This window comes from Rhodofomes roseus, assembly GCF_022264815.1.
Source record: "Rhodofomes roseus strain CIRM-BRFM 1785 chromosome Unknown C8Q71scaffold_10, whole genome shotgun sequence".
NCBI lineage: Eukaryota > Fungi > Basidiomycota > Agaricomycetes > Polyporales > Fomitopsidaceae > Rhodofomes > Rhodofomes roseus.
This window is the reverse complement of record NW_025952966.1, coordinates 743,697-764,847: the sequence shown is the minus strand read 5'-3', so window position 1 is coordinate 764,847 and position 21,151 is coordinate 743,697. Positions and strand designations below refer to the sequence as shown.

Genomic DNA, 21,151 nt, shown 5'->3' with positions numbered 1-21,151 from the left:
ACTAAGTACAAACGTTCGTAAGACTAGCACGAGCTTGCCTATGGCAACGCTCGTGCCTCAAAACGCGAACAGTTCAGAAGCTAGAAGTCCAAGCAATGCGTGAGACTGCTACTGATATTTATCTTTGTAAATCCACGCCAGTCCGACGTCGCTAACACCCTGTGCAACCTGTACTATATCATCAGTCAAGCTCGATGAGGTTATTGGATTGGCACTTACCGCCGCTCTATACCACTTAGCCGCCTCTATCTTGTCCTTCTTGCAGCCCTTGCCGTTTGCGAGACAGAAGGCCAGATCTTGCTGAGCATCCGGGTCCCCTAGTCGCGCGGCAACGCGGAAGTAACTCTGCAATCAGGCGTCACCTCCGAACTCGCCACCCATACACCGAAGAAACCCACCACTGCCATCTTCTTGTCTTTCTCCACGCCCCACCCACGGAAGAAGCTCTGGCCGACCTCGTATATAGCGAGGACGAGCTCGCTCTTCACCGCTCCAGAATCCTGGCCGGCCCTAGCTCTCTCAAGGTCCTCCACCGCGACTTCTGCTGCGCGCCTCAGCCAGCGGAACCCTGCGCTCTCGCTTTGGGGGCAGCCCCATCCGTGGCGCTGCGCGAGTCCCCACATGAGCATGCCCACGCCGCATCCGCCGTCGATTGTCGCACTCTTCTCGAAGCACACCGCCGACTCGGTCAGTCGGTTCGCTTCGTGGTGGTTGATGCCCAGCTGCAGGAAGTCTTCCGCCGTCGTTGGGTTATCCAAGTTCGGCCGCTGGGCTGATGATGATGGAGCAGGCTCGGGAGCAGGTGTGGGTGGTGATTTACTGGATTGCGAGGGGACGTAGTCGGGGCTGAGATGGGTCGTGGAAGGCGCGTTGCTCGGAGCGTTTGGGGATGTAGGCGAAGGAATAGGGCTGTCGAGCGGATAGTACGAGTAATGCGAATACAGACTAACCGGCGACGCCGGCCGTTTTGGTTTCGCAGGCCCACTACTAGGCGACATCGATCTGGACGCGAGTGGAAGCGAGGGGGTTGACTGGCTGCCAGACATCTGCGACATCTGCATCTGCGATGCTGACAGACCTGCCTGCGGCTGTGCTTTGGGCGACGACGTGCTCCCGCTGCCTCCAGAGTCCATCCTCGCATGCGAGCTCAGGCTTGTCGATGGGCGGCTGCCGTCCACCGAAGTGTCGTATTGCGCGAGCGGCGAGCGACCCGCGGACCGCGTCGAGCCCGCCGTGCCAGGGCGTTGCTGATTTCGTTTGTAGACCTCCAGCTTCCGGTTCTCCGTCGCGTTATCTGTTACGAAGGCGACGCGGGGGTGCGAGAAGTTGACTGTACCCTGTACCCGGGACGGCGTCCTGCTTGCGGGGTGCATCTGGGTAACAGGATTCGCGGGCCAGTCATCACGTCTCCTTCGAGTATTGTCAGGCTCCGTAGAGACGACGACGGCCGGCAGACTACCCAGTGGTTGGTTGATCGACGAGGAGTCCGGACGCGCAGTTTCGCCCGTCCTCCAAGTGTCCCGGTATGAATCGCGGTACCGTCCTGTGATCTCATCCAGGTCGTAGCTCGCCTGGGAGTACATGCTGTCGACCATCATATTCCCGCGTGCGCCGGGCATCCAAGAAGACATCTGCCCGTCCTGCGGCGCCGAGTACGACGCACCATCCTGCTCCCTTTCCCTGCTCCGGTCCCGGTCCCGTCCGTTGAACGACTCGTCTTGCGCGCCCCACGAAGAGGTTGATTGCGCATCGCTGCGACTGTGGTCGTGGCCGCCGAACTCAGTCAATGCGGTAGCCGTGGAGGCCGTCCGGAAGCGCGTGTGAAGGATCGGCGAGTACTGTGCTTGCATAGCAGGATCGCTGGGCCTTGGAGGTGTCGTCGTGAGGGCAGGCAGCTCCGCTCGCCGCGTAGACGTCCTGCGTACAAGCGAGTCGAGCGGCGACGAGTGGTGGAAGGTAGACGGCGGGTGCTGCATCTCCGCGCTGCAAGTGAGGTCTATCTAAAGTTTCAGTATAGTGACCGAGCTTCTGAGCTTCGCCAGCGATCGCAGAATGAGAAGGGCGAGGTCGAGGGGCTTTCTGCCGCGTAGATCAAGTATCTGAAAAGAGGGACAGGGGTTGTATCATCGCACCGGCGTCGCAGATGCAGGCTGTGAGTTGTATCATGGCGAACTTGGCAGAGACTGGCCGCAGCACTTGCCGCCCGTCGCACTTGTTTGGCAGTCCACCTCACCGAAACACGTTCACTCGTAATTCGAACACTGTTTTGTACCGCTCTGAACACTGCATTGCGGCCTCGCAGTATCACTGTGTCAAATGAACAGCACTACTACGTAGACGAGCACAGCACAGCCAATAATAGCCCAGTAATACTCTATCAGATGTACTTTTTACCGCTCTTGGCCTCAGCGTACGGGTCCGCCATCGGGGGCCGTCCATACCGGGGCTCATCCGTTTCTGCAACGTATCGCTCAGGGCTGCGGACATGTGACTGTAAGTTATGAAACTCACTGAGGACATCCCGGTAAATCTTGGAGACAGTCTCGTCCCAGACTTCTCTCCACATGTGCGCGCCGCCGCCCTTGCTACCGTCGAACCCATGCTCCTCCGTGAAGGCACGGAGGTTGAATCCCAGCCGGGCCGCGTCAGAGAGCTTCGGCAACTTGATTGGCTCGGTGTGCGATGACTGGGGTAGCAGTAGTATCACGTAACGGTGATATGGCGTACCCCGTTGCGGGTGCGGCGGAATGTAGTGCGTATGCGGATGAGGGATTGAAATGGGCGACGGAGAGAACGCGGAGAGCGGTATGTTCGGGCTGCAAGAACATTAGCCAAGGACTCCTTGCAACCGCTGATTGTGGTACGCACTGCATCCAATGCAGGTATGCTTGGAATGTCTCGTTCGCCTCGTCGGGAACGTCTACGAGCAAATTGAGAACAAAATTCGAGGAAGAGATCGTTGGACGTACCCAGATCAATCATGAACAATGTGTAGAGCCGTGTGTCTGTATGCCACACTGACGTGTATAGCATAGGCGGTCTCCATGTCTACGGGAAAGCGTCATGAGGCCATGCATGTAGCTAGAGATATATTGCCATACCTGCTCCGGCAGCAAATACATACCGGGCTCCATCTTCTGGTAACGCCGCTTCACGCGGGCCCGGCGGTATATATCCTTGGGAGGCGGCTCGGGGAAGTTGAGACGGAGGTCGATGGTCGGGCGGAGGTCGGGAAGCAGGTCAGGAACAACATGCATTTGGTGAATACGTTCCATCTGCAGCAGAAGTTAGTTTTTTCTATTTGGAACCGAGTACATCCCCGCTACAATGCTGCAACTTCTCGAACTTTCGCGGATGCAGTAGACACGGAGGACATAATGGAAACAAAGACACTCCTTGAAAAACATTCGACTAGACAGACTTACAAGCAGGTCCAACCCTCCTTCTTCCCTCCACCTCTTCTCGGTCAAGTGCCGGTAGATGAGCTGATTCATGTCCGCTGAAGCACTGTGAACAAGCGTCCTCCTACAGGGTCATAAGGACTCACCCATGCCGTTCATAGCATTCCAACGCACGTCAGGCAGGTTGATTTCGCTCTGAATCTCCAGAATCTTCGCCTTCTCGGACAGCTCCTGCTGGCGCTGGACGTCGCCGGCGGCTTCAGCAGCCTGGAGAGCCTTGCGCACTTCGGTAAGCTGCTCTTTCAGCGCCTTCGAGTCCTCTTCGATGTACTGCAGTGCGAGGTCATAGATCGGAAGCACACCCTTTGCCAGAGGTCGGTTCCATTGCCGCGGGTTTTCCAGCGAGATGCGCGGCCTGTGCGTCGGCCAGTTCCTCCCATTTTGCCCAGCTGCGTCAACAGCGGCCTCCGCTTGACCTGTTGTCGTAGAGCTGGCCTTGGAAGGAGATGATGCCGGTGCTGGAGGTGTCGTCGGCGCAGCCGCTTTCGGTGCTGGGGGCGGCGGTGCTACCGGGTTGGCAGGAGCATCTGTCTGCTGCAGAGACGCATTTCCCCGAGACCCAGAGAATCTTGCGCATGCACGAGGAAGTCTGCGGACGGCCAGCATGCTGGCCGGTGTAGTACTTAGCAGGAGCGCGTCCGACGTCCGTGACACGCTCCTGAATTCATCGCGCAAACTATTAGCTTACATAAGCGCGGGCGCTCCCTGAGACGTCAGTACTTTGGCTTCAGGCTGTCGACGTCTTGGTTTCCTCGAGCTTTATCTACCGTCGTCACCAAGACAATCAACATCGTGGAGATCGACTTCGACATATAAGACCGGAACAGCTCAAGGTGTCTCGACCTCTTGTTGGACTGCACGGAGAACACCGATCACCTCGCACAAGTGGAAGAAATCCTGTCCCGAGACGTCTTCGGTCCACTAGACTGCACTGACAAGCTGGCCTCCTTTACAGACCTTGGAATACGACCTGGAACTTCTGGAGTCGACCTACTTGCGACCTGGTCCCATTGAGCCCCCTGAAGCGATCGACAGCTGTGCGCTGAGCGATCGCATGGATCTGCCACCGACGCACCAACACCATTGCATGGATGGAGAATGAATGTCATGTCTATGCGGTCGTAAGTCGTCAACGTACGTAACTGCAGGAGAACACTGCACAAATGATACAAATGAGATCAGCCTTTGAAGGGAGGCCCGGGGGTATGTCGAGACAGGAATCAGTAACACGCGATACAGTAAATAAAATAAGGATGATGACACATGGATCTCCGAGACGGGATGCGAAGCACTACAACGGACCGTATCAGGGAAGACAACTCTGGCCACTCAGACGATCCTCAATCGAAATCCTCGAACTCCGAAGCATCCTGACCAGCCTCATCCCCAGACGATGGAATCTCGATGTAGCTTTTGGGTACGCCTCTGGCGGCACGCCTAGGTGCCTCGGTACGAGTCGGCGGTTGAACCTCCGCCACGTCGTCATCGCTGTCGACCGTCTTCGACACTGCTTTCTTCTTCGGCGCGGCGGCCGGTTTACTCCCGGAAGCTTTGCGCGCCGTCTTAGAGGGCAGTGGTGGGGGCGGCATGTCGTCGTCCATCGAGAGATCGTCGTCAACCAGCTTCTTCGCAGTAGACGGTTTGCTGGTGGGCTTCCGTGTGGTCGCCTTCAGCGCTGGTGGCGCAATAAGCTCATCGTCCGAGGACGCCTCATCAGGCGCAATCCGAGCTTTCGCTGCTTGAGTTCCTGAAGAAGGCTTGCGAGCGGTTGGCTTCTTGGCCGGAGCCTTCTCGAAGAAGTCGGTCAGATTACCCTCGGCTTTCTTCTTCTTCTGAGGTACGGCTTGCACATCGTCATCAGAAGCCTCGTCGTCCGGGCTAGAGCTAGTACATTAGCTAGAGAGTTCGCATAGGGATACAGCAACTGACCTCTTCCGTTTCGAATTGGGAGCAGTGCGAGCTTTGCTCTTGCCCTTATCCTTGGTAGGGAGGACAACCTCGACGTCAGAATCTAAGTCCTCGATTGACGCAGCTTTCTTGGCCGCGGGGCCCCGTTTGTCAACGATCATCTCGAAGTCAGAGTCATCATCATCCTTGGGAGCCTTTCGAGCCGCTGCTTTCTTCAGTGGTGCAGCCTTGCCCTTGCCAACGTCCAAATCAGAATCCGATTCATCCTTCACGGCTTTCTTGATCGCCTTCTTGGGTGGGGGAGGCTTCACGTCGTCTAGATCGTCATCCTCGACCTTAAGTCTCGACCCGGAAGGTCCGGCTTGCTTTGCAACAGGGGGCTTCGATTCCGGTTTCTTCGCCTTCGCAGCAGCCTTCTTAGGCCTGAATTCATCCTCCGAGTCATCGGAGCCATGGGCCTTTTTCGTCAATTGCTTCAAGGTAGCCTGCTTGCGCTTGGCCTTCTTGGAGGCGCCATCCGCTGAGATAGTCTTAGCTTCCCACTGATCGCAATTCGCCTATATTATCCGAGTTTGTCAGTCAATGGCCCTTGACCTATAGCTCCACCTCACGTACCCTCCACTCGTCCAAGAATCGATCCAGATCCTTCTGCCACAGTATGATCGGAGTCAGTTCGAGGAACGCAAGCAGTTCTTGTTCCTTCTCCTTCGCTTGCGCAAGGAGCTTCGCAATCTACAAGGAATCCGTGTCAACATGTACCGTTGATGGGATGTAACTTGCACTTGCCTTCTCCTTCGTCAGGCTCCAGATAGCCATGCCGAGGAGGTAGTCGAAGTCCGTATCTCTGCCCTCCTCGTCATCCTCGCCTTCATCGTTGATCTCGACAAGCTCCTCTGTCTCTCCGGCCTTCTTGGCTTTAGAGACCTTCGCGAAGGGTCGGAACTCAAGCTTGCGCAATTCAATAACGATGTCTGCCTTCTTACGATTGTTGACAACGAGCTCCTTGTTGACGATCATCTGCACGAATCGAGCTTGATTGGTGAGCCTTGCGAGTTCCAACTCCAGCTCGGCTGCCATATAATCCTAGACATGGATCAGTCTGGTACCGTCTGTGCGATGTAGTACGATATTACCTTCCGCATCTGATAATACGCGAGGCGTTTAGGATAGAACTCTTCAATGATCTCCTCAGGGGTGTTGTACTTCCTGATGTGGCCGTCGAAGTCGAAACAGATCATGTTGCTCGTGTTAAGCTTGCCCGTGAGCTTGAAGAATTCGGTCAGGCCCTGAGCCTCCGCCTTCTCCATCTGCTTCGGTTCCAGGTTGATGATGAAGTGGACGTTCATGTTGTTGTGGTACTCCTTATAGTCCTGTGGCCCCAACAGTCTCAAAGCGATGTTCGTACCAACGACGCGCGACACCTACCTTGATAGGACCATCGCCCTTCTCACCGCACATAGCCTCCAGCTCAGCTTTGTAGTTCTGCGTCCACTTGCCGACAGGGAGCTCAGTAATCTCGATGGTCGTATCGTCAACCTTCGCGACACATCCTATCACGTCGTACTTGTTGTCGCCGACCTTCTTGATGGTCCCCCTGAACCCGCGCGACCAGGGTAACATGGGTACTTGCTCCTCGCCATCCATCAGGCGACGGATGTTGGCGACGATGTCCTCTGGGTTGAAGCTCGGAATGGAAGTACTCCAACCTGTCGGCGCGTCAGATGTAGTTTCGGTTAGCCATCTACGGGGCGACTCACCGGTTCCGATACCTTCCGCGCCGTTGACGAGAACCATTGGTAGGACCGGTACATAGAAGTCCGGCTCGACAAACTTGCCGTCATCACCGATTTGGAAGTTCATCAATGGGTCATCGTGGGCGTGGAACACCATGCGAGTGATGGGCGAGAGCTCCGTGTAGATATACCTGGCCGAGGCGTGGTCCTTGCCGCCCTGGTCGCGAGTACCGAACTGACCGTTCGGCATGAAAAGATTCATGTTGTTGCTTCCGACGTAGTCTTGAGCAAGGTTGACGATGGTAGACACCAGACTCTGCTCTCCGTGGTGGTACTGCGCGTGTTCTGACACGTAACCGACCAGTTGAGCGACCTATGCACCGGGATATGTCAATTCAAGAGGGATGAAGCATGTCCGCGCGTTCATACCTTGATTTCTCCTTTGAGCTTCCGTTTGAAACAGGACCAGACAACTTTCCGTTGACCCGGCTTCAACCCATCGACAACGGACGGGATGGAGCGAACGTTGTCGGCCATCGAGAAGAGGATGAGCTCCTTGTTGATGAAGTCCGAGAACTTGATTTCATCCTGATTGTGATCCAGGAACGTACCGGGCTGCGAAGATGGTCAATCTGGCGGGACGCACATGATGACAAGCGCATACAGACCCTGCACTGGCGCAACCATTCCTTCCGCTCGTCCGCCTTCTTCTTACTGAACGCGAGCTCAATGAGCTCGCGATCTCCCTGTTGTGTTGTGCAGAAGGGTATCATATGCTTGCGCATCTGCTTGAAATAGTCCCTTGCGTCCGCGTCCGTACTCGTACCCAGACCCTGTCGCATCCCGTGTCAATCCGATGAGACCTCTACGCACTCAACCTCTTACGAACCTTGAAGTACTTGTGCTTCCATTTGTCCTGGTTCGGAGTCTCTTCCTTCCACTGCTCGTACTCGGGCATGGTATAGAAGTTGATCTTCTGACCGCCCTTCGTGACCTGGATCATGTCTCGTCACTTCTGAGCAAGCAATCGCAGAACGCTCCTAACTCACCCGAACGATAGGAGTAATGAACTCCACGAGGAATTTCGGTACCTTCAGCAGCGAGGGATAGAAGTGGTCGAAGTAGTTGATGAGGAGTCCCTTGATGTGAGACCCATCGTGATCCTAACGAGGCACGTCAGAACGAAATCCCTGCACGACGACGACAGCATACCTGATCAGTCATTAACATGAGTCGGCCATAACGCAGACCGTTCGTGTCGTTGTAGTCCTTGTTGTGCTGTAGTCCAAGAATCTTCTTGATGTTCTGGATCTCCTCGTTCTTCATGATCTGCTCGTGTCTGGCATCGCGGACGTTAAGCGGCTTGCCACGCAGAGGGAACACGCCGAAGTTATCACGACCGACAACACTTAGACCCGCGACCGCCAGCGACTTGGCGGAGTCACCTTCAGTGAGGATCAGCGTGCAGTCGGCAGCCTTCCTCGTCCCGGCGTTGTTCGCGTCTGATAGCTTCGGTAGACCGGTGAGCCTGAGCGATATGGAGTGATGAGACTCTGCAAGAAGAATATTCCAGCGAACTCGACCTCACCTATTCCGACGACTGCCATCCGTCTTCTTCATCTGCTGATCAGCCTTAAACTTGGCCCAATTAAGGACATGATCAACGATCGCAGACTTCTGGACTAGATGACAAAAAGTATGTCAATTCATGTGGATGGTTGCTTACTGTCGCATCGTACCTTTCTTCATGAAATCCTCCGACAGAGTTGGCCTTGTGCCAAACTTGCTCGCGGGCAAGGTAAGCGTCTCCTTCGTCTGACTGTCGAATGTTGGGTTCTCGATGAGCGCATTGACGAAGATCCACATATGATTCTTGATCTGCGCGGGCTTGACGGTGGCCGCCTTGTTCTTCTTCTGAATGAACGCGAGCAGATTCTTTGCAATCTGTTCCGCAATGAGATTGACATGTGTGCCGCCCTTGATAGTGGATATGGAGTTCGCGAAGGAGACCTGCTGGAAGGTGCCGTCTGAGACTGCGAATGCGACCTCCCAGCGAGAACCAATCGCCTCGAAGGTCATTGTCGGCTTCGCCTGAGCTGCACCGCCTGATGACTCGGCGGCTTGCTCCGCCACGGAGCTGAGATAAAGGTCAACGTATTGCTTGAAGCCCTTCACTTTGATCCTCTCGTCGTTCAAGAAGACCTTGATGTCTTTCACCGTTCCCGCCATATCGTGCACGCGCTTCTTGAGTAGCGCGACCGTGTCCTCGTCGATCGAGTCCATTCCAAATCGCTTGAGGTCGGGCTTGAAGGTGACGCGAGTGTACTCCTCTCCACGTCCGTTCTTCGTGATCTTCGCTTTTCCCATCTTGCTCATATTCTCCGTCCACGTTTGGGCGTACTTCTGAGAGGTATTCTTGTCCGCGGTCTCGAGGGTGAAGTTGGTCGAGTAGATGTTGGCGAGCTTAGCACCGTAGCCGTTACGACCACCGGTGAGCTTCTTCTCATCGTCGTCATAGTTGGAGGAGGACAAGAGGTGTCCGAAGATGAGCTCTGGGATGTAGATCTTCTCTTTAGAATGCATCTCGATGGGGATACCTCGACCGTTGTTGTAGACTGAGATCAAGTTGTCCTCAGGGTCAATGGTGACCTTGATAGTGTCCATGCTAGAGTCGTTAATCTGAGGTAGTGCTTCATGAGAACAAGCATGCATAGCGATATCCGTATGGACTCACTTTGTTGTCGGCGGCATTGACCAAGATTTCGTCTATTATCTTGAAGAAACCGGGAACGTACTTGATCTCTCGGTGGGCCATACGCTTGTTGTCCGAGTCCCATACCCACATGGGCTGCGTGATAGTCTCGACGCTTCCGATGTACGAATCGGGTCTCTTCAGGATATGCTCGAGTTGTGACAGCTGGTCGAAGCTCAGGGCACTGCCTATAAGCGCATATAATCACAGCACACCTTCGTGTAAGTCTCAGAAGCTGTCTTCTTCTTCGCAGGCGCGGCCGGGGCCGCAGCTCGAGCACTCGGTCCAGCGCCGTCATCGTCGAGCATATCGACATCCGAGTCTGCGTTATCATCCTTGTCGACAAGGACCTTCTTCTTCGCCGCAGAAGCCTTTGGCTTCGCAGGGGCCTTTGCGGGTTTCGACGCGGCTTTAGGCTTCGCAGTGGCCTTGGTTGCTTTCTTGGGCGCAGGCGCATAGTTGTCCGACTCCGAGCCAGAGCCAGAAACGTCGAGGTCGAAGTTCTCCTCAGAGGAGCTCATCACGACAAGAGCACGATACGTGCGAATGAGATACTTGCGGGCAGCTAGAAGGTCGTCGTCGTTCGTGTCGAAGTTTAGTGTCGCGACGCGTTCCGTTCAACGCGTTTGCCACGTGACTGTGGCAAGCGCGCTCCATTTACTAATACTACTGCCAGATATATTTAGTTCTTAGTAGGCTGTTAGCTACGACTCTCTGCGCCCTCTAAGTACCATAGACTTGAACTTGTTGATGCAACAAATTCACCCGTCAGCATCATCTCTAATTTTTCCGCGGAAGCATCAGGGGGTATAGTAGTCACTCCCGAATCGTGGTTTCGCCCGGAATCGTGGTATGATGTTGCGGAAGTGCCAGATTTTCCGCGGCACATTCAACGTGCAGTCCCCATGAAAATATTACCGTAGCTCAGACCATGCTCTGGAATGGGTCAGATATTACAGACTATCTGAACGAGACCGCACCCCACTGGGTGTACATGGGTAAAGGAACCACCGTGGGTCATGGAACGGTAGTACACTGTAGTGATGCTCCGAGTCGATGGCCACTAGGTGTGCCCGGGTTGCGCCCAGCTTGACAAAACTGTCATGTCATCTATGAAAAAAAAATACATCGTTGCCCACGTTGATAACATCCGCGCTGCAAGGTGATCTTGTCACAAGCCAGAGAACACACCTACTATCAGATGGTCATGAGACAGTAACCCTACAGTCGGAAAGCGTTGTATCAATTTAACTCGAAGCATACAGTAAGCAACTGAGTGGCCCAGCGACTGGGGTCGAATCTTGTCTTACCGGGACAGATTTCGGCCCTCAGACTCCTGCCGGTGTATATGGTTTTGTGGTAAGTTAGGACCCTGGCTAACGTACGCGGATTGGTCGCGGTTCAATTGTGCGTTGCACGCGCGCTATCATCTCAGCGCTACGCTCTTCCCACGACTTAGGAGGGCCAAAGCGATTCGAATTGAACGCCACGGCCGTCTCGCAAGTTAGGTGGAGATAGTTAAGCACCTAGAAACGCAATGGAAGGTGTATGAATCTCTGTTTGCTCATGTCCGGCTGCATACTCGCACTGTGCGGAGTGATTCGATGAAGCCCTTTCGGAGGTCACGGGCGCTAAGAGTCTGCCACTGCGATGCGGTCTTCAAAGTGGTTGTCGATTGCTGCAAGTACTTAACATACTTTTTCGGTGAAAAGGGGCTCGCTAAAATCCGAGGGCGTATGTGAATGAGAAGACATAGTACCAAGTCAAAGCTTGTGCCCAGCCACCGGAGCGAGCTGTGGCCGTGACAAGCGTGACCGTGCACTGATCATGTTTGGTTTTGTTTGTTCTCCTCAGAAACAGTCCCCCTCGGCCATCGTAGGCCTTTCTTTTTGTCCTACCACGCATCTTCATAAAACTCTGAGTATATTATGAGATGTTTCAGCCATGCTCTTGGCCTACAGCCGTAGAGGGCTAGACAAAGGAGGTTTAAAACATGAACGCACCGGTGGCAGGGCGCGAGGTTGAGCGCCCTGATAGACGCGGGAAACGGTGCGTGTGGCGCAAATCAACCGCGACCAATCCGCGTAGTATACCTGGCAGAACAACTAATGTTTGACTAGTAATTGCTGCCTTCCGAGGAAGCACTCGCTGTGTCTTTAGGTTGGGATCCAGTATTACATTACCCCTCCGGAACCATGGATCGATTGTCAGTAACACCGCCGTGGTATGGTACCAAACCCATACTTTTGCTCTCCGCTCTCATGTGGAAACCTGCTCGGCGCAGCGATACTCAGCACTTCACAGCGTCCAGGCGCTGAGATACATAGGATGTAGCTGGAGTTGATGCACATCGATTAACAACGCGAGACGGACTACATGGCCGGTCTCAGAAAGGTGATAATTGAGCATGAACTTACGTTGGTGCTGAGAGGCCGAGAGCGAGATGTCCCTCCATCTGCTCATGGCAAGCACGGTTTGTTTGCTAGGTCAGTGGGCCCCGACACGAGTCCACCACTGTCTGTGGACTGGACGCGACATCGCATGTGGACTGCTATATTGCACATCGGTAGCAGTACACGTTGAGACAAACAGCTTGAAACTCTCAAGGTCGTGCCTTGATGTTGCTCACAATGAGGCTCTGCGAGGCATCGTCAATCAGGATACTACGTGGTGAGAAAGAACCGTACCTTATATGCCTGTACATCGCCCTTGAACTTGCTAACGGTTTCGTCCGCACATACCCACAGCTGTAGGATAACACGCTCAGTCAATGACTCCCAGGAACTCATGCGCGTAAGCTTACCTCCTTGGCGACAGTCGTAATGAACCGTTCATCGTGCGAGATGAGGATGACACCGCCGTTCCACGACGTCAACGCTTGCATCAGGGCGTCCAGACCCTAACGAGCGCGAGTCAGCACACAACGAAAGCGAGCACGCATCCGCGATATTGATATGCTCACCTCGATATCCAGGTGGTTAGTAGGCTCATCAAGGAGCAGGACATGCGGTCTTTGCAGCGACAAGAGCGCAAACGCCACTCTGCTTTTCTGACCTCCACTCAGCGTTCCGATCAACTGCAGCCTACGTCATCGCATCGAGGTAAGGATTCTCTCCCGTGTGACATGAACAAGAGGAACGCACCCCGTCATGCCGCTGATCTGGAAGTTACCCAGATGCGAGCGGTACTCTTGTTCCGTCTTACCCGGGAACTTGGACGCGAGGAACTGCACGGGACTCATGGTTGGCGTGAGGGTGTCAACATGGTGCTGCGCGAAGTAGCCTCTGCAGATAGGGCGCGTCAGCAACGTCCGCACGTAGATGAGGGCGTATACGCACATCCTGAGTCGACCATTCTGGCTAACATGTCCGGATAACGGCTTCAGCTCGCCCGTCAGCAACTTGATCCTACAAAATCGTTTCAGCCGTGTATTGTCAAATGCCAAGATGTGATATCTTACAGCGTCGACTTTCCAGCACCGTTGGGGCCTACGACTGCCATTCGAGAGTCGAGTCCAACATCGATGTTGATACCCTTTAACAAGATCCTGTCCGGCGTATACCCAAACGAGGCTTCGTTCAGCTGGAGCACCGGCGGAGAGATCTTCTCCGCGTCGAGGAACTTGAAGGTCTCCGTCTCTTCGACTTCTGGTGGATGTAGTTCTGGCAGCTACGGCAGAGGTCAGCCGATAGCTCGCTGAGGTTACGGTGGAGGGTTGCATGTACCTTCTCGAGAATCTTGATTTTCGACTGTGCTTGCGCCGCGCGGTTCGCGTTGTACCGCCACCGGTCGATGAAGGCCTGCAGGTGCTTGCGGTAATCCATCTGTGTCTCGTACTCCTTGCGGAGATTACGATCACGCTCAGACTTGGTAGAGTAGAACTGTGTGAAGTTGCTATAGAGAGACAGAGTGAGCGTAAGCGGTGAACGTGGAAGGTGCTCCACGCATACCCCTTGTAGTAGTCGAGCCGTCCCGAGTGCATGTGGACGATGTCGGTAGCAACAGCGTCGCTATATATGAAGTCAGCGAGGACCTGCCTGCGGGCTGCCATGAGGTTCGACTTACAGGAACGCACGATCGTGCGAGCTAGACGGGAAATAGGGAGTCAGAATATAGCCAGAGGATGCAATAGTAAGACATACACGACGAGCAAGGTGCCTGGCCATGTTTGGAGATAGTCTTCGAGCCATGCAAGGGCATTGAGATCGACTGCAGAGCAAGATGACTTCACGACCCGCCTCATACAGCCAGAAACATCCAGACTCACTGTGATTCGACGGCTCATCAAGCAGCAACAACGCCGGCTTCACAAACAGCGCTCTCGCCAACGCCAGCCGCATCCTCCACCCACCACTGAACGCCTTCGTCTGCCTGCTCTGGTCCGCCTCGCTAAAGCCCAAACCCGCCAGCAGCGCTGCCGCCCTCGCGGGCCCGCTCTCCGCGTCCATGTCTGCGAGCCGCGCATGCACCTCCGCGAGGCGGGTCTGCGCCTCGTCCCTGGCGTCCTCGAAGCGTTTGTCGTCGCCCTCGCCCTCGAGCTCCTGCAGCTTCTGGTTGAGCTCGCGTTCCTCGCGCAGGAGAATGTCCCGCCAGACGTCGGCCTTGAGCACGGAGTCGAGCGCGGTCGTCTCGTCGCCGACGATTTCTTGCTCGACGAAGAGGATGGTGATGTGCGCTGGGATCGGTACTTCTCGCATGGCGATGTGCCGGAGCAGTGTGGACTTGCCGACACCGTTCCGACCGATGAGACCGTATCGGCGGCCGTAGGCGAGTGTGAGCGATGCACCAGAGCTAAGGGTATCCACTTAGGTCAGTACCAAGGCAGACGAGGGAGCGCATGACTTACAGGATGCGGTTTGAGCCGAAGTTGACGTCGATGTTGGGGAGGTGGATGTCCTTGGACTTGTTCTTCGCGTTGGCCGCATCGAGAGGATTGATCTTCATGAACATCTCTTCGTATGTTTGCTGTAATGTCATTCAGTATGATGTTCCAGTCAATGAATGAGATCGTACGGCGTACCTGCTTCTTGTGTTGATCCAGCAGTTTTGAGCCCTCGTACAGCGTCCTCTTGGAGCGCTTGTCTATCTTGGCCTATTGAACGTAAGGAAACGTTCACATCCCTCGTCCGATTGATATACGTACTCTCAGCTTTGCTTCTTGCTTCTCCAACTTCTTGACATCCACACGCGACGCTCTGTAAATACTCAGCCTCAGCTCCAAGTGATCACGGCTACGCACTCACTTTCCCTTGTTTATACTCTCCAAATCCACGCCCTCCGTGAACGCCAGCGTATTGCTCATAACACCCGCCTTGCTCATATCCATCACCTTATCGAGCCGCACCAGGCGGGTGCCCTGGCCCGACTGCTTCTTCTCCTCGCGCTTGCTCAGCGGCTCCGCGAGCATGCGCCCGAGCGCGGACATGACCTTCGCGAGCTGTGTGTCCTGGCCCTTGCGCGAGGACGAGGGCGCAGCTGACGCAAGGATGCTGCGCGTCACCTGCAAGACGTCTTCGTCCTCCGCGGCGTCGTCGAGGTCGAGCAGGTAGCCAGAGACGTATTGCACGACGATTTCCTCCATCCCTGGGAGAGCGGCGCGGATTTCTTCGGCGATGTCTTCTGGTGAGACGTTCATTGTGCCGTCTCGGAGTGGGTTCAAAGTAGTTTGAGTGGTCTGTTGGAGTCTAGAGGTGGTCGACTCGCGTGCGTCGAGCTCGAAAGGCAGACCGAGTGCAGATGGTCCACGGAAAGTCAGGACTTAGCAAGCTGAGCAAGCGCCCACTGCAGAGCGAATGGCGATCGGAGATGCCGATTGCATTCCCCGATGGATCTGGTGGCTGCATTCTGATGCCTCAGCTCATCCGCCACTTCCGCGAGCCGCCACTTCTGAATCTCGGGGCGACCGCGACGGTGTTCATTACGGCCTACCCTCAACCCTAGTGCTTCGGGGTATTCTATAAACTATGCGACTGATCTGCGACCACTGCGACGACCTGTCATGACGGAAACCAAGGATACCAGTACGGTCGATGTCTACCACGACCGAGCCACCTTCTCCTGTGCCAAGTGCGCCGCAGTACTCGTATGTGCTCTTGCGAATGATCGTGACCGACCGTGCACTGAATTTAGGCCTAGGCTCTCCAGGATGAGCTGATCAGTAAATCATTCTCCGGGAGAGAGGGCAGAGGCTAGTGAGTTCCGAGGTAATGAGCGTAACTGCTCGCTGAAGACTGTCAGCTTGATGCATTCGGCGGTGAACGTCTCAATGGGAAAGAAGGAAGATAGACCACTCCTGTGAGTAGTATCTCAACTTCGAACGTCGCGTGATTGGACGGTGCCCCAGGACAGGAGTGCACACCGTCGCCGACGTCTTCTGCGTCGGCTGCAAAGAGCGCGTAGGATGGTACTACTACAAGGCCTCCGACCACTCCCAGAAGTACAAGGAAGGCAAGCGCGTTCATGTCCTCGAGACTGATGCAGCTGATCTTCCCTAGGCAAGTACTTGCTCGAGCGAGAGAGGCTTGTCAAGGACAATAAATGGAAGCTAGACTTATGACCTGACCGATAGGTGTCGATATATGGATGTACTGTATTTGTAACGATGTTCACCCTTGAGCAACGGTCTCGACCTTGAGTGGAAGGGATTTTTGCAATCCTTGGCAGAGGATACACGAAAGTACAGGATCCGATTGGACTCGCGCAGGAGCCTACATACCCAGTTGCTCGCATAGCGTGATCCGTCCCAGCGTGCTGCACATACTGAAAGGGGTGAGAGCACTGTCAATTGACACGGATTAGCACACTCACCACTAGCCCCTGCGACGAGTCCAGAGCGGACACACTCCACGGGGCGGCAGTAGAGGACGGTTACGGCAAGGTACCCCGTTCCAAACGGGGACGGGCGGGCGGTGGGCGGGTGTAATGACGATATGCGCGCCAGGATGAGCGTCCTTTTCAGCACCTCGAGCGATCCGCTGTGCGCATCCTTCGTATCGGCGTCAGGATCCGACCCTATGGGCACTCAGTGCAGTGTCCGCCCATATGTCGGCAAGCGCTACGCACTGCCAGCATGTCTTGACATTGCGTATGTGAGCGGGAAGCGAAATGAAAGAAGAGAATGGCTCACTCAAGTGGAAAGCGGCCAACCTGAAAGACTGCCTGTTCCTCATGCGTACAGAATATCGTCACTCTCCGGAGGGCTCCCGGCGACGACATCCTCTGCAGGCCGCTGCGCGCCGTCTCTCCCCGACGCCTCGACCTTGCGGACGAGCCTCCAGGGTATCATGACCTGTCCAACGAATCGCCCGTTGGGGTTTCCATCGACCGCGTCTGCACCGATACGGAATTCCTCTGTGCTGACGAGGAGAATGTTGAGCTGTTTGTCTGTCCCCACGAAGGTGCCGACGAATATACGGCCGTCGTCGATGGTCACACGGAGTGTTCGGCATAGCAGCGACCTGAGGCGTTTGACAGAGACAGGCGTTGCGGGCCTTGGTGGGGGCGTCGAGCTCCCCGACGAGCGAGAGGATGAGGTGTCCGACATGATGATCGCAGAGAGCGTTGAGAGCGAGCAGTGCCGGCCCGTGTGAGGAAAGCGCGATCTAATCTAATCTACTTGAGTCACCGACTGCTGCAGTTTGCTCTGGCCGCCACAATGAAGTCCTCCCCCGCCTCAACACCCTGCAGCACCCGGTCCACGTCGGCCACGGCAGCCCCTGGGAGACACAGACAGCGTGCTGATAGCAGAGCGCCCCCGCGCCCCGATCGGTGGGTTCTCAGGCGCGCATGTCTTCTGCAGCCATACTCACAGTCGCCCATCCTTTCCCAGATCCACCGGAGACCGGAGACAGCGACTTCCCCTCAGAGCGCACCGTCCGCGGCCCCCAGCCCCCTTCTATCAGACCCGCACGCACCACAGGGCACCGAGTAATACAAGTACGCCCGCACCCCTCCCGCACCCGCCTGTGAACTCACCTCGCCCCGCCTGCCGCCCGTACCCGTCGCATCCCATCCACCCACTCATAAGACAGCCCCCATCAGCCCTGCTAACTAGAGCCGCACCATGTCCACATTCGGCACCCTCTTCCGCGTCACAACCTATGGCGAGTCCCACTGCGCGTCCGTCGGTGCAATCATCGACGGCTGCCCGCCCGTACGTTTGCCCATCGTTCAGCTGTCTGCGATGGACACAGACGTACCGACCGCTTCTGTGACTGCAGGGTTTGCCGCTCGTCGCCCAGGATGTTCAGGTGCAGTTGAGCCGGCGAAGGCCTGGCCAGAGCAACCTCACCACTCCCGTGAGTGCGATGTGTTACAACGTCTCCGTCCGCTCATCCAGTCGTGGATCTTCAGCGCGATGAGAAGGACCAAGTCCACCTCCAGTCTGGTATCGAGCACGGCATTACCTTGGGCACGCCCATCGGCCTGCTCGTCCGCAACGAGGACCAGCGGCCTCACGACTACTCCGAGGTGAGCAGCAGTTCCTAAGCTGCCCTGGAGTCTACTCACGACATAGTCCAGACCGACCTCTACCCCCGACCCAGTCACGCCGACTGGACCTACCTCGAGAAATACGGCGTGAAGGCCAGCAGCGGTGGCGGCCGCAGCAGTGCGCGCGAGACCATCGGTACGCACCCTCCACCCCTCTCCCCGCCACTTCTAACACCCCATCCCAGGTCGAGTCGCAGCGGGCGCGATCGCCGAGAAGTACCTCAAGATGGTATACGGCATCGAGATCGTCGCCTTCGTGTCCTCCGTGGGTAAGATCCACCTGCCGTCCACGGTTGGCCCGCCCTCACAGGTGCCGAGCGACGACGACGACACCGTCGAGGACGTGCTCAGCCCCGAGTTCGTCACGCTCCTCAAAACGGTTTCACGCGAGCAGGTCGACGCCCACACGACGCGGTGCCCGCACCCCGAGACCGCCGAGCGGATGGTCCAGGTACGCGCTGCCCCCCACCGTCCCCCGCATACTGACAGTGACATGGTTGTCCTCTCACCGCACAGCGCATCCTCCGCGCGAAGGACGCGAGCGACTCCATCGGCGGGACGGTCACCTGCGTGATCCGCGGGGTGCCCTCCGGGCTGGGCGAGCCCGTCTTCGACAAGTTCGAGGCGAAGCTCGCGCACGCGATGCTCTCCATCCCCGCGACGAAGGCGTTCGAGATCGGCTCCGGCTTCCGCGGGACCGAGGTCCCCGGCAGCCGCCACAACGACGCGTTCATCGTCAAGCCCGACGGGAGCATGGGCACCAAGACGAACTGGAGCGGCGGCATCCAGGGCGGGATCACGAACGGCGAGGACATCTACTTCAGGTGGGTTCGGTCGGGTTGCTCGCGTGGAACCGTGGCTCATACAGTGCGTGCGTGGTAGGCTCGGCTTCAAGTCGCCCGCGACCATCTCGCAGGCGCAGGAGACCGTTCAGTACGACGGTACCCCGGGCACGCTCGCTGCTCGGGGTCGTCACGACCCCTGCGTCGTGCCGCGTGCGGTGCCCATTGTCGAGGCGATGGCCGCTATTGTGATCATGGACGAACTTCTCATCCAGAACGCACGCAAGGCCACCGCGTCACTCCTCCCGCCCATCACGACCCTTCCGCCGGCGATGGTGAAGCCCGGCGCACCGTCAGCGAAGGAGTAGGCGTACTGATGGTTGAAACGTTGGACGTCGAGTAGGAAGGCGTCATGCTCGCTTGGTTTAGAGTAGGGATTCAACAGCCCGCGATGTAGAGTACAGCAGCCCGTGTATGTATAGGCAGTGTAAGGACGCAGAAAATGCATGGCAGAATAGACTACTACAGGGGAGTGATGAGAGCTGGATACATACGAGGTAATAGTATGGGGTATAAGTCATTCGTCGTAATCAGAGTCTTCGGAACAGTATGTACAGCAGACTATAGGCTCGAGGTGCCACCACCACCACTGAGAAGAAAGCGCATGAGACAGCGGTGGGCAGCGATAGATAGCAAGCACTCACATGGAGATTCAGTAGCCTTCCTGGCCAAGGCCCGAACACCAGCTCCTTCTGCCGCCTCAGCTCAGCGGCCCCCAGCTCCTCCTCCAGATCGTCTTCGTCGCCCTCGCTCACACCCGCGTCGTACGGGTCCACATAGCCCCCGTTCCGCGCCGACCTCAACAACGCCGACCGCTCGTTCGGACTCGTGTGCGCCCCAGACTCCCCTCCGTTCACCCCTTCCCCGTACTGCGGCGGCGCCTGTACGTGCTTCCGCCGCCCCGCCGCGGCGAACGCACTCAGTCTCCTCCCGAGCGGGCCCCACGCCGCATTCTCGTCCGCCTGGTACCTCAGCGGCGCGGAGATGGACGATGACGGGGACGACCCCGAGGAGGGCGTGCCCGAGGAAAGGCGGCGCTGGCCCTGCGGGGCAGGTGTCCCGCTGTGACGGTGCTTGTGCACGCCGGAGGTGATGCGCACACGCGAGCGAAAGCGGACGCGGGGCTGGGGGCGCGCGCCGGGCGGGGGCTCCGACGAGCTTCTGTCGCCGCCGTCGCCCGCCTGGTCGGGCGTGCGGTCGTGGCTGCCGACGTGGATTTCCGTCCCGTCGGCGATGATGATGACGGACGAGGGCGTCTGCGAGCGCGGAGACGGGTCGTCGTCGATGAGGTGGAGGGCGTTGCCGGGGACGATGCACGGCTTGGGCGAGTGGTCCTCGACGGAGACCTTGTGGTCGTAGAGCACCTCGAAGGGCTCGTTCGGGGGCAGCTCGATGGTCATCTGGCGGCGCATCCTGGGGCTCGTTCTGCGCGGGGACCCGCCGTTCGCGTCCGGGTCGGGCTCGGGGCTGGGGGAGGTGTCTGGGCTGCGGGGCTGGCCGTCTGGCGGCAGCAGGGCGTCGTCAGACTGCTTGCCCTCATTATGTGTGCGTCGAGGCGTAAGAGCTGCAACGTGGGGAAGAGAAGGTCAGGACCCGTGCGTCGAGCGGCGTGCAACCGCTGAGGGCGGCTGGACATACCCAGCTTGGCATCTACCGCGCACGGCGTGTGTGGGGGGCTCGTGCGTGCCGTCTGCGTTATGGCCGTTGTCGTTCCTCCATCCATGGGTCGAGTGCGGTCATGAAAAGCCAGGGCAGGCGATGTTACATGCTGAGTGCAGCGACGGCGTCTGCCTAACGTAAGTCCGCTACCAGCTAGACTTCTGTCCACCCAGTCCTCTGGTCAGGTGCGCTCTAGGTCCCGCTACTCGCAGAGGCAAGGCAAAATCTCTACCTCTTCCGCAGAGATAAGCGTGTCCTGGTGGACATCGTATGGCATGTCATTCAGTGATGCATGAGCTCACTCAG

The 21,151-nt window shown here is 56.8% G+C and overlaps 8 protein-coding genes across 8 annotated transcripts; 2 read left to right on the top strand and 6 right to left on the bottom strand.

Moving 5' to 3' along the window:
• Positions 1–108: 108 nt before the first annotated feature.
• On the bottom strand, positions 109–998 carry C8Q71DRAFT_708027 (HCP-like protein; the record flags this gene model as incomplete). Its single annotated transcript, XM_047920593.1, has 3 exons — positions 109–168; positions 220–345; positions 399–998. The coding sequence occupies 3 exons, from the start codon at positions 996–998 to the stop codon at positions 109–111; spliced, it is 786 nt and encodes a 261-aa protein (XP_047778951.1).
• A 1,195-nt stretch (positions 999–2,193) lies between these two features.
• On the bottom strand, positions 2,194–4,186 carry C8Q71DRAFT_55389 (PEBP-like protein). Its single transcript, XM_047919308.1, has 7 exons — positions 3,548–4,186; positions 3,426–3,499; positions 3,102–3,275; positions 2,970–3,048; positions 2,869–2,920; positions 2,512–2,816; positions 2,194–2,457 (listed from the first exon to the last, which is right to left on the bottom strand). The coding sequence occupies exons 1-7, from the start codon at positions 4,065–4,067 to the stop codon at positions 2,378–2,380; spliced, it is 1,284 nt and encodes a 427-aa protein (XP_047778950.1). The 5' UTR covers positions 4,068–4,186; the 3' UTR covers positions 2,194–2,377.
• A 311-nt stretch (positions 4,187–4,497) lies between these two features.
• Positions 4,498–10,432, bottom strand: C8Q71DRAFT_759335 (type II DNA topoisomerase). The gene is made up of 16 exons (XM_047923781.1): positions 10,070–10,432; positions 9,837–10,019; positions 8,842–9,781; positions 8,691–8,784; positions 8,315–8,630; positions 8,152–8,265; positions 7,992–8,096; positions 7,771–7,935; positions 7,532–7,717; positions 7,127–7,475; positions 6,795–7,075; positions 6,503–6,739; positions 6,156–6,452; positions 5,985–6,101; positions 5,391–5,926; positions 4,498–5,339 (listed from the first exon to the last, which is right to left on the bottom strand). Exons 1-16 carry the CDS (start codon positions 10,373–10,375, stop codon positions 4,802–4,804), a joined length of 4,764 nt encoding a protein of 1,587 aa, XP_047778949.1. The 5' UTR covers positions 10,376–10,432; the 3' UTR covers positions 4,498–4,801.
• A 1,746-nt stretch (positions 10,433–12,178) lies between these two features.
• On the bottom strand, positions 12,179–15,687 carry C8Q71DRAFT_835318 (P-loop containing nucleoside triphosphate hydrolase protein). The gene is made up of 16 exons (XM_047926427.1): positions 15,098–15,687; positions 14,998–15,049; positions 14,875–14,946; positions 14,701–14,819; positions 14,122–14,645; positions 13,997–14,063; positions 13,920–13,940; positions 13,805–13,864; positions 13,580–13,748; positions 13,315–13,523; positions 13,193–13,261; positions 12,998–13,138; positions 12,817–12,937; positions 12,658–12,753; positions 12,542–12,601; positions 12,179–12,492 (listed from the first exon to the last, which is right to left on the bottom strand). Exons 1-16 carry the CDS (start codon positions 15,487–15,489, stop codon positions 12,457–12,459), a joined length of 2,208 nt encoding a protein of 735 aa, XP_047778948.1. The 5' UTR covers positions 15,490–15,687; the 3' UTR covers positions 12,179–12,456.
• A 23-nt stretch (positions 15,688–15,710) lies between these two features.
• Positions 15,711–16,565, top strand: C8Q71DRAFT_55195 (yippee zinc-binding/DNA-binding /Mis18, centromere assembly-domain-containing protein). Its single transcript, XM_047919297.1, has 5 exons — positions 15,711–15,936; positions 15,990–16,045; positions 16,092–16,148; positions 16,198–16,301; positions 16,349–16,565. The coding sequence occupies exons 1-5, from the start codon at positions 15,853–15,855 to the stop codon at positions 16,408–16,410; spliced, it is 363 nt and encodes a 120-aa protein (XP_047778947.1). The 5' UTR covers positions 15,711–15,852; the 3' UTR covers positions 16,411–16,565.
• Positions 16,521–17,458, bottom strand: C8Q71DRAFT_55271 (uncharacterized protein). The gene is made up of 3 exons (XM_047919299.1): positions 17,001–17,458; positions 16,662–16,865; positions 16,521–16,604 (listed from the first exon to the last, which is right to left on the bottom strand). Exon 1 carries the CDS (start codon positions 17,395–17,397, stop codon positions 17,020–17,022), a length of 378 nt encoding a protein of 125 aa, XP_047778946.1. The 5' UTR covers positions 17,398–17,458; the 3' UTR covers positions 16,521–16,604; positions 16,662–16,865; positions 17,001–17,019.
• A 458-nt stretch (positions 17,459–17,916) lies between these two features.
• C8Q71DRAFT_708172 (chorismate synthase) lies at positions 17,917–19,494 on the top strand (the record flags this gene model as incomplete). The annotated part of the gene is made up of 7 exons (XM_047920603.1): positions 17,917–18,006; positions 18,074–18,155; positions 18,193–18,323; positions 18,375–18,480; positions 18,530–18,795; positions 18,861–19,168; positions 19,227–19,494. 7 exons carry the CDS (start codon positions 17,917–17,919, stop codon positions 19,492–19,494), a joined length of 1,251 nt encoding a protein of 416 aa, XP_047778945.1.
• A 46-nt stretch (positions 19,495–19,540) lies between these two features.
• Positions 19,541–21,125, bottom strand: C8Q71DRAFT_55266 (uncharacterized protein). Its single transcript, XM_047919298.1, has 3 exons — positions 20,825–21,125; positions 19,831–20,750; positions 19,541–19,775 (listed from the first exon to the last, which is right to left on the bottom strand). Exons 1-3 carry the CDS (start codon positions 20,907–20,909, stop codon positions 19,704–19,706), a joined length of 1,077 nt encoding a protein of 358 aa, XP_047778944.1. The 5' UTR covers positions 20,910–21,125; the 3' UTR covers positions 19,541–19,703.
• Between the last annotated feature and the right edge of the window lie 26 nt (positions 21,126–21,151).